This window comes from Paramacrobiotus metropolitanus, unplaced genomic scaffold (genome assembly GCF_019649055.1).
Source record: "Paramacrobiotus metropolitanus isolate TYO unplaced genomic scaffold, Prichtersi_v1.0 Parri_scaffold0000006, whole genome shotgun sequence".
NCBI classification, from domain to species: domain Eukaryota; kingdom Metazoa; phylum Tardigrada; class Eutardigrada; order Parachela; family Macrobiotidae; genus Paramacrobiotus; species Paramacrobiotus metropolitanus.
Genome location: NW_026570226.1, coordinates 978,190 through 993,670, shown reverse-complemented (window position 1 = coordinate 993,670; position 15,481 = coordinate 978,190). Strand labels below are relative to the sequence as shown.

At 39.2% G+C, this 15,481-nt stretch overlaps 4 protein-coding genes across 4 annotated transcripts; 1 reads left to right on the top strand and 3 right to left on the bottom strand.

Annotated features, from left to right (window-relative positions):
- Window positions 1-453: 453 nt before the first annotated feature.
- Window positions 454-2,928, bottom strand: LOC129581786 (uncharacterized). The gene is made up of 6 exons (XM_055473022.1): window positions 2,749-2,928; window positions 2,442-2,523; window positions 2,015-2,339; window positions 1,725-1,860; window positions 1,037-1,203; window positions 454-915 (listed from the first exon to the last, which is right to left on the bottom strand). Exons 1-6 carry the CDS (start codon window positions 2,785-2,787, stop codon window positions 819-821), a joined length of 846 nt encoding a protein of 281 aa, XP_055328997.1. The 5' UTR covers window positions 2,788-2,928; the 3' UTR covers window positions 454-818.
- Window positions 2,929-4,103: 1,175 nt separating this feature from the next.
- On the bottom strand, window positions 4,104-6,026 carry LOC129581850 (uncharacterized). Its single transcript, XM_055473114.1, has 8 exons — window positions 5,867-6,026; window positions 5,555-5,732; window positions 5,242-5,278; window positions 5,086-5,111; window positions 4,859-4,965; window positions 4,723-4,800; window positions 4,460-4,548; window positions 4,104-4,370 (listed from the first exon to the last, which is right to left on the bottom strand). The coding sequence occupies exons 1-8, from the start codon at window positions 5,903-5,905 to the stop codon at window positions 4,298-4,300; spliced, it is 627 nt and encodes a 208-aa protein (XP_055329089.1). The 5' UTR covers window positions 5,906-6,026; the 3' UTR covers window positions 4,104-4,297.
- Window positions 6,027-6,679: 653 nt separating this feature from the next.
- Window positions 6,680-10,442, bottom strand: LOC129581675 (annexin A4-like). Its single transcript, XM_055472884.1, has 11 exons — window positions 9,764-10,442; window positions 9,024-9,118; window positions 8,811-8,869; window positions 8,569-8,623; window positions 8,400-8,490; window positions 8,309-8,340; window positions 8,197-8,244; window positions 7,788-7,983; window positions 7,600-7,650; window positions 7,258-7,439; window positions 6,680-7,101 (listed from the first exon to the last, which is right to left on the bottom strand). The coding sequence occupies exons 1-11, from the start codon at window positions 9,897-9,899 to the stop codon at window positions 7,042-7,044; spliced, it is 1,005 nt and encodes a 334-aa protein (XP_055328859.1). The 5' UTR covers window positions 9,900-10,442; the 3' UTR covers window positions 6,680-7,041.
- Window positions 10,443-11,224: 782 nt separating this feature from the next.
- LOC129581739 (coiled-coil domain-containing protein 93-like) lies at window positions 11,225-15,202 on the top strand. Its single transcript, XM_055472957.1, has 12 exons — window positions 11,225-11,438; window positions 11,521-11,637; window positions 11,708-11,802; window positions 12,246-12,611; window positions 12,704-12,815; window positions 13,128-13,382; window positions 13,493-13,555; window positions 13,612-13,845; window positions 14,027-14,204; window positions 14,360-14,480; window positions 14,606-14,804; window positions 14,883-15,202. The coding sequence occupies exons 1-12, from the start codon at window positions 11,430-11,432 to the stop codon at window positions 14,925-14,927; spliced, it is 1,794 nt and encodes a 597-aa protein (XP_055328932.1). The 5' UTR covers window positions 11,225-11,429; the 3' UTR covers window positions 14,928-15,202.
- Window positions 15,203-15,481: the final 279 nt, after the last annotated feature.

The following is a 15,481-nucleotide window of genomic DNA, read 5'->3' as shown; positions in this document are numbered from 1 at the left end:
TCTTGTGTCGGCAAATGATCGTATATCTGGTTAAGGTACTTGTACATGTTAAGAAACATGTATAGCGCAACTCAAGAGTCGGAAATTGGGAGAAGGTACCAGTAAATCAGTAAATTTTTACTACTTGACGTATGCTTTTATCATTTAATTTTTATCAAGAAAAAAATTTGAAAATTCAAGTTTTAGGACTGTGCTATATTATTCTATATTATTTTATCCCGATACTTTGAATGGCAAAGCGAAATGCTTTTTCCAATTGGATCTAGCTACGACACACCCATTTTCCAAAAAATTTATAATTGTAAGCAAAATTATCTATAAAAATAATTGTAAGTTTAATTGTAAGTTTAAACTGATTATAATAATATTATTGTAAATAAAATTAATAGTATAGTCAGAAAAGATTACCGTTATTAAGACTTGGGAGGAATTACAACGTTTTTCTATACGCTGCTACTCTCTCACCATATTATTAAAAACCCTGATAGAAAGTAATACAATCAATGTAACTATGAATTTTACCGACAACATAAGTCACTTTGTAAATGACCGATACATATTGCTATCCATGATTTGATACAACTAATCTTCCAAAAGGTGTCAAACGTTTCTCTAGACAAAACCAATAATTAATGCACACGCAATACATAGTAACTAATATTATGTCGGCAAGCAGTCAATCAAAAGTCGTATTGCCAGACACCACGCAACACGATCCCAAAACAATAAAAACTCTCATTAGAATTTAAAATCTAGCTCTTGGCTTTTCACCCTTGACAAACTGGTTCCCGTCAAGGAAATATGTCGGCCGTTTTTTTCTAGCCGAACCATGATCCTTTGGTAGTTGTGCTGGGCCTATCGGTGGATCCGCAGCCAAATTTGTCCACATAGTACACTTTGTACTTGTATGTCAGGCTATAAAATTGTGCAACTGTAATTATCATCCAGGTGAGCAAGTGATGCGGAAAACTTTTGGCACCGTGGCGCGCGGCTAGTACTCTGCATGTGCTAGCAAATGACAGTTGTAAGTGCTTACATTTGACCACCCTTTGGATAACGCGGTATGCACTGCTGTTCCGGACTCCAGCTGGCGGAAAATTCATCGCGGGCCGGATCACGGTTGATCACACAGTCGAATTCATTGATAATGGCATTGGATGTCAGCATCTTCTTGTCTTCAACGTGCACACGGAGATTTGCTTCCTATATTAGAACAGCCTGGTAAAGCGAAGGCGATTTATAAAAAGGTCACACTTCTGCGAGTTACCGCCATAAGAAAGAAACAGATAAAATGGTTTATTAATATAAAATCACAAAAAACACTCAATCAGAAAAGCGAAAAACAGTGGCAGAACACAGATTTCCGCATGCCTAAGCTTGATTTCCGCATGAGGTAATGTTTTACCCACTACGCACTATCAGAAGTGACATGACACACAAAGTCACAAGTGCTTGCACGATTTGCGCTTTGCTTATGAGAAGACTTTGTTAATTTGCATGGTAGCCTCAAGCAATATGCGTTTTCCGAGTATGTATTCTCATTTAATCATTTACTGTAAAAAATTTTCGTACGAACCTTTCTTTGTCAACAATAAATAATTGCACATCACTTTATAAACAGCAGTACCTCGGTACCTCTGCATGTATATAATACTATATAAGTACAATCTTCCATACATTACGGCTGAGCCGGAAGTAAGTTACAAGTGAATTCGAAACAATACCTTGTAAGTTTGTCCGCAGTATTGTTTTGTGATATTGACAATGCCAATGTCCACATCATTTTTGTCCTTGACAGAAAGAAGCAGAGGCCAGAATTTTACATCCTTTGATCCGGGCCAGTTTGCATTCGGTCGTTCGCTACACGGAACGAAACGCTTTAGTTATTTCCGGTATACTCTGTGTGTGTGTGTGTAGTATAAGAAATACAAGGATATTTACGCTCCTGAAAATTTCTTACCATATGCGCAGTGTCTCGATTCGTTTAACAGATTTACGCAAGCTTAATACTTACGTATCCAGATTGGCATAGATGAGAGGATCGCATTTGCCGCCAAAGGAAGCGCACTTGCTGCCCGTGTTGGTTTTGCCGTCGGCGTTAGTCAACCGCACCAGGGCGGCTACAATTGTCACATAATTTGGATCCTGTGATGATGAGCCGCGCGACGACGATGAGCCGCTGCCGAAATCATCACGGTCGCGACTGCCGGAACCCGTTCCACGAGAGCCGAAGTTGCTTCCGCTTCCGGAATTGCCCGAATTACCCGAGAACCTCGAGCTGCCGCCGGTAATGGGGAAGCGGTCATCATCGGAATTAGAGAAGGATGAGCCGCGGCTGCCTGAATTAATTGATTTACTAGAACCAGCTGATTGAGAACCAGTTGCGAATGCGTCTGACTGTCTCAGTGAGGATGGTCGAATGTTGCTCTCTTCGAACACACCTGAACGATCCGAATCGGTATTGCGACGATTCCAGCTTACATCAGGACTGGATGCAATCCTTTCCGCCAGTGCGATCCCGCACTAATCAAGCAACAGAACAACACATACTTCTACTTTAAATTCTAAAGCTCGTTGTAGAGTTATTCATCTGATTAGCAGAACGAATTTATGGCAAAAATCACTGAAAATAAAGTTTTACCTAGACAATTAATCAGTTTTTAGCGCAATCAAAATATAGATATTCGTACGTACTATAATAAAATACTAAGTTGTTAAACGAGGTCACTTTTGGCTTTCTGCACTCACCAACAGCAGCGCAACAATAGCAGCTAACCCGGAAAACATTGTTGTATTGCCGAGATGGATCAAATGCTTAGAAATGGTGTTGTTTAATTTCCCACACAGCAACCAGTCCCTTATATACCGGGGAAATATTCTGCGTCGGCAATTTGGAAAAAATGAACAAGTAGGTGTTTTAAAGAGGGATATAACCTGCTGTGAGATTTGACAAATACCAACCCTGCCGTGCAGGTATTTCTCCGAAGGTGGCCGTAATGTATACCCGGCAAAAAACTGACTAACACCTGGTTAATCACTACCACCAACGCTGGCAAGCCTCTCTATTTGCCAAACATGCGACTCTTAAGTACAAGTTAGGCGGAAGCAAAATCGACAAGAATCTTCAGTGTTCCATCCTTGTTTTAACAAAGTATTTGCATATTATAAGGTGACATTTGCGTGATACCGACATAAAGAAAAAATTTTCTTGTGGAAAAAACCAATGCATACAGTAACTATCTCAAAAATTTCCCTGATACTATTACACCAGGATGCGTGTTTTCTGCTCTGCCGGGTTTTTGTTACAGCATCGAAACTGAAAGTATTGCAACTTTTAATACGTGGAATTGGACTCCCTGTTGTATATAGTATATAGATATACGAGTATTCGTATATTGTAAATTATAATAGTGTAAACTGTTCATATACGACGTATAAACAACACTTACAGATAGTATACCTATCAAGCGTCCTTAATTAACGGAAATTTTATATCGGTCCCTTGTAGTCACATTTGATATCACAAAATTAATTGTCTCAAGACTTTTTTCTACGCAGCAAAAGCAATACGTACTTTTAATTACGCCTTCCATAAAACTATTTTAAACACCGCAACAATTTGATTTCAAATGTACATGTAAACGAATACTTGCAACATGAACGTATGGATACGTGTAACAATTGTTTACGTGAATACATAAAGAAAAGCAAAACACTGATCGAGATGCCACGTGTAAGTATTAAAACAAAGTGATGGGTTTCTGTATTTTTGATAATGGAGGTGTGTAGCTTGAAGAACAGACAAAATTCTACCGTTCTTGTTAATCTGTTAATAATTACGAGAATTTAACATCGCTACTGGAAATTGTGCGTCACAGTATTTGCAGCTTAAACAGCTGATCTACCGCACTTGTACTTATTTGGCTTGTAACAGGAAATGCAATCGTATTTCACCCAGACCATGGCTCAACAAATTCTTCTGTACTAGAAATTTTGTGAAAGTGAAACTCTAAAATCGAATTAAATTGTTTGTTGTAAGTTTGACCAGGCAATTAAACGCGATACGAAGATATATGTCTACTAAAGCGATGGAACAATTGAGACAATCAAGATTGCTGTTGTTGACATTTTAAGGTTATTTTGCATGACGAACTTAATTGCCATATTATTCGTACACTTCAGTAATGGTACTTTGGTACATTTTACCTTTTAAAACACTAATTATCATTCACATAACATTTGACAGCTAAAGCAGTTCTCCTCCGTGGATCGCAATTTCCTCATTCGCGAAAAAATCTTATTTTGCATTCGGTACAGTCGAGTTACACTGTGAACGGGTAATGTGGAATACTTGATAACGGTAAGTCAACCTAGAAATATACACGCACTCGTTAATTTTGAAACATCATGAAGCTTTCTGAAAGCTCTATAATTTTTTGAGTTATAATAATATACATACTTCATTTTTCCTGGCTGGTATTTCGGCAGGCATTCAAACGTAGGTGACCATTCCGCGCTTCCTTCATGACGGTCAGGGTTGCGGTTAATCTGTGAGCGAAGATGAACGACAATTTTTAAAACATGCATCTGTCTCTTCGTACAATACAAATACTTCATAGCTTACTAACAGAATTATAAACTATATTTTTTCTTTAACAACACTGTTTCTTTATGAAAATTATTATCAGATTTAACTTTAAAGATGTTCTTAGAATAATGTACCGGGCAATCCCACTGGTTGATAAGGTCATCCTTAGATGCTGGATCGCGATCAAGAGCGAAAATTCTTAGATTGGCTTCCTAGAACGATTTAAGGAATAAATCAACCTTGTGGACGGCGTATTTTTTTTAAACTTACGTTATATTTTGGACCACAGATATCTTTGTGGATGGTAGTACCGATATTGGGACTGTTCACATTGTCAACGCCGAAAACCGTTGGCCAAGTATTATCAGGTTTAGATCCTAAAAATCATTCCAGCTGCGCCATTCTCGGAAAATTTGATGTATATGTAGAAGAAGCATTTTTGCAAAAATGCGTTCACTTCCGGGATATTTTAGACTTAATTTTAAACAACTGCTTACCTGGCCAGTCGGCGTTTGGTCTTTCTCTGAAGGCACAAATATATATTTAATAAAAATATGCAAGTTTGTGTTTTGATTTGTTTTGTCTTTTATTTTACGGTTGTTTCTATGAACTCTTGGTTAATAATTTTTTATAGTTTAAAGTTAGTAACTTACGTGTCCAAATTGCAGTACAAGACGGGGTCACAGGTACCTAGAAAATGATGCAGAACCACTTAAATAGCACGTACGTATATTACCGGAAAAACCTTAACGATATAACCAAGTATCCGCTAGGAGCCTAGGATTACTGTACCATAATACTTTCTCGTATACAAGGAATTCGAATGGTATTTACTCGTACAATGGACGACAAAAATAAGTATAAGAGACGCGACCGCAGACCGACCGGTCGATTTCTATTTATTTTCGTCATGCACTGTATTATGTATAGAGGACATCGGTTATTATACCACACACAACCGTTTACCGGCGAAATCGCAGTGGCTTCCGGAAGAAGCAAGTCCCTGATCATTGGTCAGTTTCAAGATTTCCACTTTTATGCGCACATAATTTCCTGTTAGGCGAGAATCCCCTTGATCTTCCTCAGTTCTAGCTCTTCCTCGGTTGGAGTGTGAGCCGCGGTCGGCACACAGGGCTGGAATCGCCTACAATAATTGCAGGAGGGCTTCATAACATACCTTCGGAAAACCAGCCCTATTTATTGCACAGATTTGCAGAAATATAATTTTGTGTTACATTATATTTTAAAAGTTGTACTTGTGGAAATTTTATTGCGTACCAGGGCACAGATGCAAGCAAAAATCAGTTTCGAATCCATATTTGACGAGGAAGGTATCAGCGGGGGTCGGTCGGTTGTTCAGCCTAGGCCTGCACAAGAAACTATTATGCCGCTTATAAAAATGCACTACTACGGGTAGTTAAATGTCTAGTGGCGAGCAGTTTTACACAAGGTTCGAAGTTGGCACTTTCCAAAATTCTTATCCAACATGATAAAATCTTTCTTTTACAATGAATTGGAGTATAAAGTGGAGATGTACGTACTCATCCCAGTAATTTGTACAGAATACATAACGTACGCATGAAACTTGTTTCAGAAGATTTGGAGTTAGTCATTGCTAGTTCGTGCTAGGACTGATTTTGATCTCGGGATGGTTGACCTTTGCCTCTAGTGGCAGGCTTGCGGCATACTGCAATATCAATTATTGTAGGTAAACAGTCTAAATTAAATACGATCTTAACGCGGTGCTGGAATGATTCACTGAATAAGCCGGGCGAAATTTCAATATCAAACCACTTTAGTTATTATCAAGTGCGAAAGAAGTTAACAGTTCCCCAAATAAGGGATCTTTCAGCATACGTCTGGACTTTTGTGAGCTGCACTGAGACTTTGAAAGATCAATTTATCCGATCTGTAGTGAGCGCAGTTTTAGTTAGGTGGACATGACTAAAGGACATGACTAAAGGCGCTTAAAAATGCAATGTATAAGCCTTTAATTTTATCTTGAATATTTCTTTTTTAGTAACCTTCGTTTTTGCAGTATTTTAAAACCCTTGGAATTGTATGTTTAAAGATTTATACATTCTGGTTACACAAACATGCAAACTTACACACAATTATCGCTTCCGTTACTACTGATGAGAAAAAACACAAAAAAATAAAATATTTCCAGTTTTAATAACTTAATACAAAATACACAATAACCCACACCAAGCACATTTTTTAAAATGCTTTGAAAAGGGAAATGCAAATCTTCTCAGGAACAAAAGATCAAAAGACAGTTTCATGTGAGATACTCCTTCGAGCTGGAATGATAAGAGACAAGAGACAAGTATCAATGCATTCACACTTAAACTGGAATCCGTGAATTGACGAATTAAATTCACAACATGAAAGTACATATGCAATGGAACTGAATATAGGCAAATCCACCATGTCTCCTGTTGTCAAGTCGATTATTTTGCTTCTCCAATCAGCGCCAATAAGATCTTTCTCGCGTCACCAGAAAAATCACCCTGTGGAAAAGGCTGCTGGTTAGAATATGGATCAAACCAGAACTGAGGAAAACTTCAAAATTAATAAAGGCATGCTGACTTTTATCCCATGATAAGTATTGTGCTATAAACTCGTCTGTCATCAGTGTCATGCCGCTCATGCGCACAACAACTTACACTAATCCAACTTTCAAGGCTTTTTCCATACAGGCGAAAATATTCCGATTTAATATTGCCAAGATCTTTTTCACTCCGGGAAACCAAAATGCGCACTACTGTTCGTTCCGTCGTTCCCAGACCTTTCATAGCTTTGTACAGCCGTTCAGCAAAATACGCCGGTGGATTTCGAGTGAGCTTGACTGAAAAATTAATGACAAAGCAATTATAACTGCAGATGAATCTGCACAGTAGTAAAATGACTAATACAAAAAAGAATTGCTTTAGAAAATTGAAATAGCGAGCTGTTTAATTCTGGCTATAACACATACAAGTTACGTAGAAGCGATGGAAGACACTTACTGATAGCCAAGAAATAGTCAGCCACATCGCCGCTGAGTTCGTTAGTGACATCTGTAATTTGTGCCAATAATCAAATTCAACATCCATTCAACTCATGACGATTCAAGTGCCTCGACGACCATTCATACATGCAAAGTGGCAGTGATCGTGGGAAAAACTAGTGCTGTACCGCACTGGTTTGTACCAACCTTTTTCAATGTCCAGTCCACATATGGCTTTGTATTCATCAAACACATGGCGAAGGTGTGCATGACTGCGCCGGGTAAAAATAGGAATGGAGAATGCTTCGTCTTGTGGCCATTTTTTCGGCCCAGTTTCCCAAAGGGCCAAGGCTTCGTGATAAGATTGGTAGAGAAAGATTTCGTCCGTTTCATTCCGCGGAATCTTTGTTTAAGAAAACACAGCCGGATTAACGGTATGCGGTTAACCAAACTGAAGGCCACAACCTTTCCGTTTCTATAAGTTATACAGTTTTTCTGCTGTCTGTACACAAATTTCTTGGTGTCTTTCATTATATAGCGGCACGAACAATAGCGCAAGTAAATATTAGAAATTAGGTTTTAAAGCAGCAGGAGCAGCAGTTAGGTTTAGCAGTACCTGGAATTCCGCAAGCAGCAATCGTCGGAAGTAACCGGAAGTGTCTCCCTGTTTGGCAGATCATTATCGACACGCAACCCTCGCAACTACATTCAAATATGCTTTTGCTTACCGAAATATCCTTTTCCACATCTTTATTAAAAACTGTAAAAAATAGCACTGAAGTTTTTTTTTGAATTTCGAAAGTGGAGGAAGCGTCATACGTTTTTGGTAAGTTAGCTTGATGGCATATAATTCCGCATTAGTACGACTACATAGTATTTCCACAAGGGTCTCCTCATCTGTGCCCAGTCCCTGAAATTTAAATATGGCTTTGTAAATGCACGGAGGCGAGCATCCAGTTCAACAATTACAATCACATAAAAAACTCACAGATATCGCTTTATGAATTTCGTGAGCATCAAACACTTCCGGTGACTGCATAAGCCTGCAGAAAAGCGTGTACGTAAAACTCAGTGTGATGTCGCACTCGCAACAAACATAAGAATTATCGAGATTAAGATTTTTAGCAAGTATAATTTGTTTAACGGAAAATGTGACAAGATTTGATTATGACTGATCGCTACAACAAAATCAATATGATTTACTTGTAAACAGTTGTACTCTGTACATACCCGACAACGACATCTGACAGCGTTCCGCTAAGTTCCGATTTCAAATCTTTAGCAAGATCCTGTGACACCGTAAAACTGGTGATTTCGTTGTAATGAGATTATGTACAGTATTGTGACGCTACTTCAGTGATTTTGTTACGCCGTACTAAAACGTTAAACCGCTAAGACTACACTGCAGAATATGAATTTTTAATATTTGTAGAAGTACTGTACCTTGTTGAACAGCGTCTGATATGCTTCTGCAATGATTTGGCGCTGTTGATTAGTTCGCTTTGTCAGCAGATTGATGATCGCCTTTTCATCGGTTCCTAAAAATTAATTTACACTTGACTTTTCCACATAATACAATTTCCAATCTGTTCCGCCTTCCCAGAAAGCGGTTTTAGATTGCACTTAAAGTCATGTTTGAGGAGCTTGCATATGCCCTCGATGCACTTGGCCAGCAAAATCCGGTGACATGCAATTTGTTCATGCCGGGAACTACAGAGTACAGTAGCTCGCTTAATATTATTTACAGCGAATTAACAAAATATTACTACGATATTCGCATAGTTTTGAACGGTGCTAACCGGCGTAAAATTATCCACCCCAAAATTTGCTCTATCGGTAAAACACAACAAAACAATCACCCTCTCATTTTAGCTCTCTACCGTATTACGTAAACTCGAATTTAATTTATTGTTAGAAATATAAAGCTTTACTTTAACATTTAGTTAGACGAGCCATAATCGCTGCCTTTGCATCTCTACGGTAGTATTTACAAACTAAGAACTCGAAAGTCTAACAAAACAGATTCTGCACTTCGCGGTCTACTCGGAATGCCATACAAAACTGCTGCAATGAAAGGATGCTACGTGAATTTTCAAACCGCGATATGCACATACAGCGTCAATATGGTTAACAAAAAATTAATAATATATCTTCCGCCTTGAGTACATTTTTTTGCCACTTACCAAAGCCTTTCATAGCTTTCTGCAAAGCTTTAGCATCGTCTTCCGGATGAAAGCCCGAAGTTTCACGGATAGTCGGCTCCCGAAATTCAGGGGGCACTTTGATACTGCCCTGGCGGATTCTCTGGATGTTAGCCATCTTCCCAAATTCAACCGGAAGTGCGGTTTATATGCACGGGAAATTGAACAGGATTACATTCAATGCACACAAAAACTTATAAGCCGAAAAAATTTGCAATTCTTTGCTGTGCGTTGCTGCCCGAGTGTGTCTGACTCCGTGTCAATGGATCAGCTCTTGGTGAAGGAATCAAGTTACACGACAAATCGAAAGCCAAGTGTACAGCTAAGCACAAATCTCACAAAAACCTTCCATAGTCTGCTGCCCATGCAGCGGAGAACGCCCATTTATATCGAGCCGTTTCACGCGTAAATTGAAAGCTGCCAACATCAGCGCGCCGCGGTGCTGCAGCACTGTGCCCGGCAGTGTGCCGGCGGCGCAGCATTCCACCATTAGCGTCCCGTTTTGTTGCAGCGATGGTTGTACACGGTTACGCCTAGTTTCCATTGTCAAACGCTATAATCACACACGTCTGGTTGATGGGCAATATGTAGAAAAACAGTTAAAGCAAACAGAAATAAATCACCATATGTCAACCTATAAAAATTATTTTCCACATTTGAATCCGTCGCCGTACAATCTCATGTGCGCAGCTACACATTGCTAGACAGGTGCTGTTACGCTTTGAAAGCGAGTGATGCCACAGTACGCCAGCCGAATTAAACAATACAAGGGCCATACGACTACTGCAATTGCAGTGGTTTTTCCTTCGATGTCGTTGGATATGTAAATTGTCTGCTCGGACAAACTAGGTATTTTTCAAAGGTGAGGAAGTCGACTCGTTTCTATAAAATGAAACGTAAATTAAAGAATTATATGGTGGTCGATTTATTTGTTAGCCTGTTTAAACTGATTCGAATTAATTTATTTCGGTAGTGAGTACATGTGTGCACAAAATCGAGGCTTTGTAAAATAAACAACAAGTTCTGTGCAACAGTGAGCAAAAATCTTGAAAAGTCAAATAACTGTATATAAAACTGCCTTTCACATAAAAATTTTGTGGAGTATACTCAGTATAGGTAAGGAAAAAAAATAAAAATGTGATCGATATGCCAGCGTACGGTTTAGGGTTTGTGCGAATTCGCTAAACCAGTGGCATGTATTTTGCTGCATGTACGCTCGACCACGGGTCATCATGCAATTTAATTGAATTTTTTGGCTTTGAAAAATATTAAATAATTTTGACCGCATTGACGTAGCATAGGCTCACTGTTCTATTTGCAAACCGTGCACGGTTTGTCGCCTTTTAGCTTCCGCGTTGCGAACGCTACGTAGCGCCTAGTGCGTATGGCCTGCGTAGCATGACGCCGTGCGTACCATGACGACGTGCAGCAGCAGTAATTTTTATTTTCTGGTTTTGACTTATGTTTTTAATTTTTTTTAAAACGAAAGTTACGAATCTAAAAAGTGCGTTTTTCTATGTTCGTTCACATTTTCTTTAGTCTATTTTCATTTAAATTTTAGAACGATAGCTGTGCATACTTCTTTTCATTTAAGAATAAGGAACACTTGAACTTGTTACTGGATAAGTACTTGTAGCACCGCCGAAAAATGGAGAAGGTACTGTATAAAAATATCACTTGTGAATGTTGTTGCTTTAACTTTTAAAATAAGTTTTAATACCAGTTTTCTTCTTTTGCAGATGGTGGAAGTCCGCGAAGACGAGGAGCAGAGTGTAAAGTTACAGGAAACCATGGAACTGTTGGTGGCGGCGGGCTATTTCCGAGCCCGCATCAAGGGCTTGCATCCTTTTGATAAAGTGCGCCCACTGAATTCTTCGGGTGATTTCTTTAACTTGCATTCATAATGTTAGAGTACTGGAATTTTAGATCGTCGGCGGAATGGTATGGTGCTTGGAAGTGTGCAATTTGGACATCGATATTGATTTGCTTTTCCAAGAATCCTTGAGCATTGGGCAAAAAATGTACGTTCTCGTAGGCTGTCTTTACAATTTCCAGATAACTAATGCCCATGGTAATGCAACATAAAATAAATAAATTGTTGCTGTCAGCCTATCAGTGCTGATTTTGTGCGAGATAAGTTTTTCCGTAAACGCTTATCGTTGTTAATTTCGATTCGGTTAAATTATCATGCAGAAGATGGTTAAAAATTTGTTTTCAAAAATTTAAGAAATAAAACTTACTTTTTTGACAGCTTTACTGAGTTTATTCAGCATTCGAGATAACAGGCACCGCTTTGCTACGAGCACCGCTTTGCTACGAGCTTTCTAATCATAAATGAAATATTTGTATTGTTATTCTGAAGCGTCATACATGTTAGCGATAAAGGCTTTTTTGAAGTGGCCAAATATTTTTTCGTTTGCCTGTTGATAGTGATTCTTATTTTTTCGTATCTGGCCTTTTTCAGAGCATTAACCGAGAAAATCGTGAAGGTGCTGCCGAAACTGCAGTGTCCGCATCGTTTGGACCCGCATCAAATCCAGGGTCTGGATTTCGTCCACATTTACCCGGTGGTGCAGTGGTTAGTGAAGCGCGCTATCGAGACGCGCGAAGAGACCGGCGATACTAATCGAGCATATGCCATCCGTCAATTCGATAAGCACCACACCACACCGGAAGACACGGAACAGCGCACTATTCAGCAGACAACTGAGCAAGCGCTGCGGAATCTGAATAATGCCTACGCACCGCGCCGGCGATATCGACGAAAAGCCGGACAGACGCAGCCGGATTTCGCCACTAAAGTGCAATACACACTGCTAGAATATGGAAAGTGAGTTGGGATGAGCGGCGGTTGGTGTGGTTGTGCGATGTGAGTGTTTATGAATTATGCCGTCAAGGGAATAACATCGTTTGTCACTGCAGCTCGTTAACGGGGATCAATAGCGGAACTGCGGTAATGGATCAAGCTGAGGGGAAGAACAAGAGTAAAGTGGCCGGATCTGAAGAGAAGAAATCCACAACAGACATTGAAAATGTATCTACTCTTCAGTGTTGAAATCGACTGGCGAGAGACTGTAGTATGGCTCATTTGCTTGACGGAATTTGAAGTTTGACTGCTTTTAGTGAAAAAGATAATATTATTCGCCTTTGAAACTAATGCTGTTGAATTCTGCAATTTGTATAGGACTACTCAGTATCAACGCCGATATGCAGACTGATCTTTTTTTTTTGTTTTTGGATAATTTTACAATCTTTATGATCATGTTATTTTAGTTAACTTTGGCCAATTTAATTGCTTTGTCCGTTTTTGTTCCAACTTATTTGTTAAGTTTTGACAACCTTGCAGGATCGCTTGCGAAATATGGTGGGAGAAATGGAACAACTTGATGATCGAGGTCGGAAGATCAAAGCATCGACGATAGGGAATATTGTCAGCCAGCAAGCAGATGAAATCAGTCAGCTGGAAGCACTCCATGAACAGCAGAAAGCCGAACTGGAGGCAATGGCCGCTGAGGGAATATTCGCTGGATTTAATAAACCTCAGCACATGTCTGACTTGTTGCAGTCGCAGTTGGAAACTCTAAAAGCGAAGGAGCAGGAGGTTGGTGTAATGCCTTTTAATTTTTATTGCTCTGTTTTGGAATAACGTGTAACGGAATAACGGAGTACGGTATTTTTCAGCTGTTGAAAGCAAATTTTTGCTGATTGTAGTTGGCTTCTAAAAAAGAAAGCTTGGAAAATCGTATTGAAGAGCTGAAGATAACCCGAAAAGAGGTAAGGGTGAATTTTTTGTTAATAAACATCATCAATAATCTGCGAAACTTATTTAGTTGAAAGCCCAGAAGGAAACCTTGGACTCAGAAAATGCTGACCTTGATCAGAACACGAATAACATGGACACGGAGCAGTTGGAGCGCATCGCGGAGTTGCTGGTGAGAAAAACTGCCATTGAAGAGGAGATAGCGACATTCCGGACAGAGTGCAAAAAGGAATCAGCCAGAATGAAAACGGAATACAGAAAGATTAAGGAAGAGTTAGAGAATCCCTCCCCAGAGAAAAATCAGGTGGGGTACTTGCATTTATTGTTGTGTTAATGCGCCGATGGAGTGCGTTACAGTAAGTAGAATAGATTTTCGCTACAATACATGGCTTCAAAAGTAAGTACAGCGTGTACGTTTTCGTGGGAATTTTCGTATTCTAGAAATAATCTTTGAAATAATAACGACACTTTTTTTATTGATATAGCTTAGCCAGGATTTAAAAGATCGTTTGGCCACTGAGAGGGACACGTTGCGAGAAATTCGCCTGCGGCTAGCCAAACGTAATCGCGAAGTTGCTCAATTACAGCGGCGGTTGGACGATATCCCGTCCCAAGCAGAACTGTCACAGTATCAGAAACGGTTCATCGAGCTATATGACCAAGGTACAAAGCGGCAGATTGCGACGCACCAGTATATCAAATTTGTGAGATGTTGTTGTTGTTTATTTCAAAACACTTTGAATTCTTTTTAATTTAATATGGTGCATTACTGCATTTCATTTACACTAGGTAGTTAATGAGACATTTGGTTTTTTCAGTGGCTGTGAGACTGCGGGAGACAAAGAAGTATTACACATTGTACAACACTTTATCCGACACGAAAATGTATTATGAAAAAGAAGTGCAGTTGCTGGAATCAATTCATGATAATTTCGAAGTGTGAGTTTGGATGGTTCGTTTTGTTTTTGGGTATTTGTGAGTATCGAGATACCTGAGAAGTTTGATACCTGATAAAGGTCACAGTAGCAAATTCGCGAAAATTAATTTGGCTGTCGTTACAATAGGGCAGTCGCATCCGACTCAGCCAAGGAACAGTTCATCCGACAGTTGGAGCAAATCCTAGATAGTCTTCGACAGACTGTTTCAAAGGCGGAAAAGCGTCGGCAGACGGAGAAGCTGAAGCGTGATCAGCTCAATGATCGGTACTTGGAGCTGTTAGAAAAGCAAAGGTTGTATCACAAACTGGTCAAAGAATTTCAACAGGTAAGCCGTAATTTTGTGGTTCGTGTTGTCGAGTATGAATGATACTGGATGTACCGCTGAAATAATGTTTTCTTGTAGGAATGCGCACGAAATGAAGAGCTTATTGCTTTGGCGGAACAATAGAGAATAATTTTTTCAAATTGCAGTAGTCTGTCTTCAGCTTGGTTGCTGGACTGTTTGATTCTGTGATGTTTCACTGGGTGATTTTTATTTGAAAAGTGTTTTTTGCAGTTGTGAGTTACAACATTCTTTTCGTTGCTAATGTTGTGCATTTTATAGTATAAAATAAAATCATATTATTTGTTCAAAAAAGTGTTTCATGCCAGCAGGCAAAATTTTTCGAATTAAGGGCAACGTACGACGGATTTGCATCCCGTGCACATAAGTTCTGTGTGATACACACTATGGTGTGCCAATTTGAGTTTAGTCTTGGAAATTTTCAAAAGTTTGCTTGATCTAATTTAAATAAAGGTTAGTTTTTAGCTGCAGCGTATGAATTGGTTACATCCCGCGCACATAATTTTGTTTGAAACACAATGGCATACCACGGTTGTTTGGCTAAATTTTGGCGTAATAGATGTGCCAAAGGTACAAAGTATTTTTGCGCACAAGTATCCATATTCTGACATCCAATATCATTTGCGAAATTGCAGGTTTTGAGAAATATTTTGAATAAA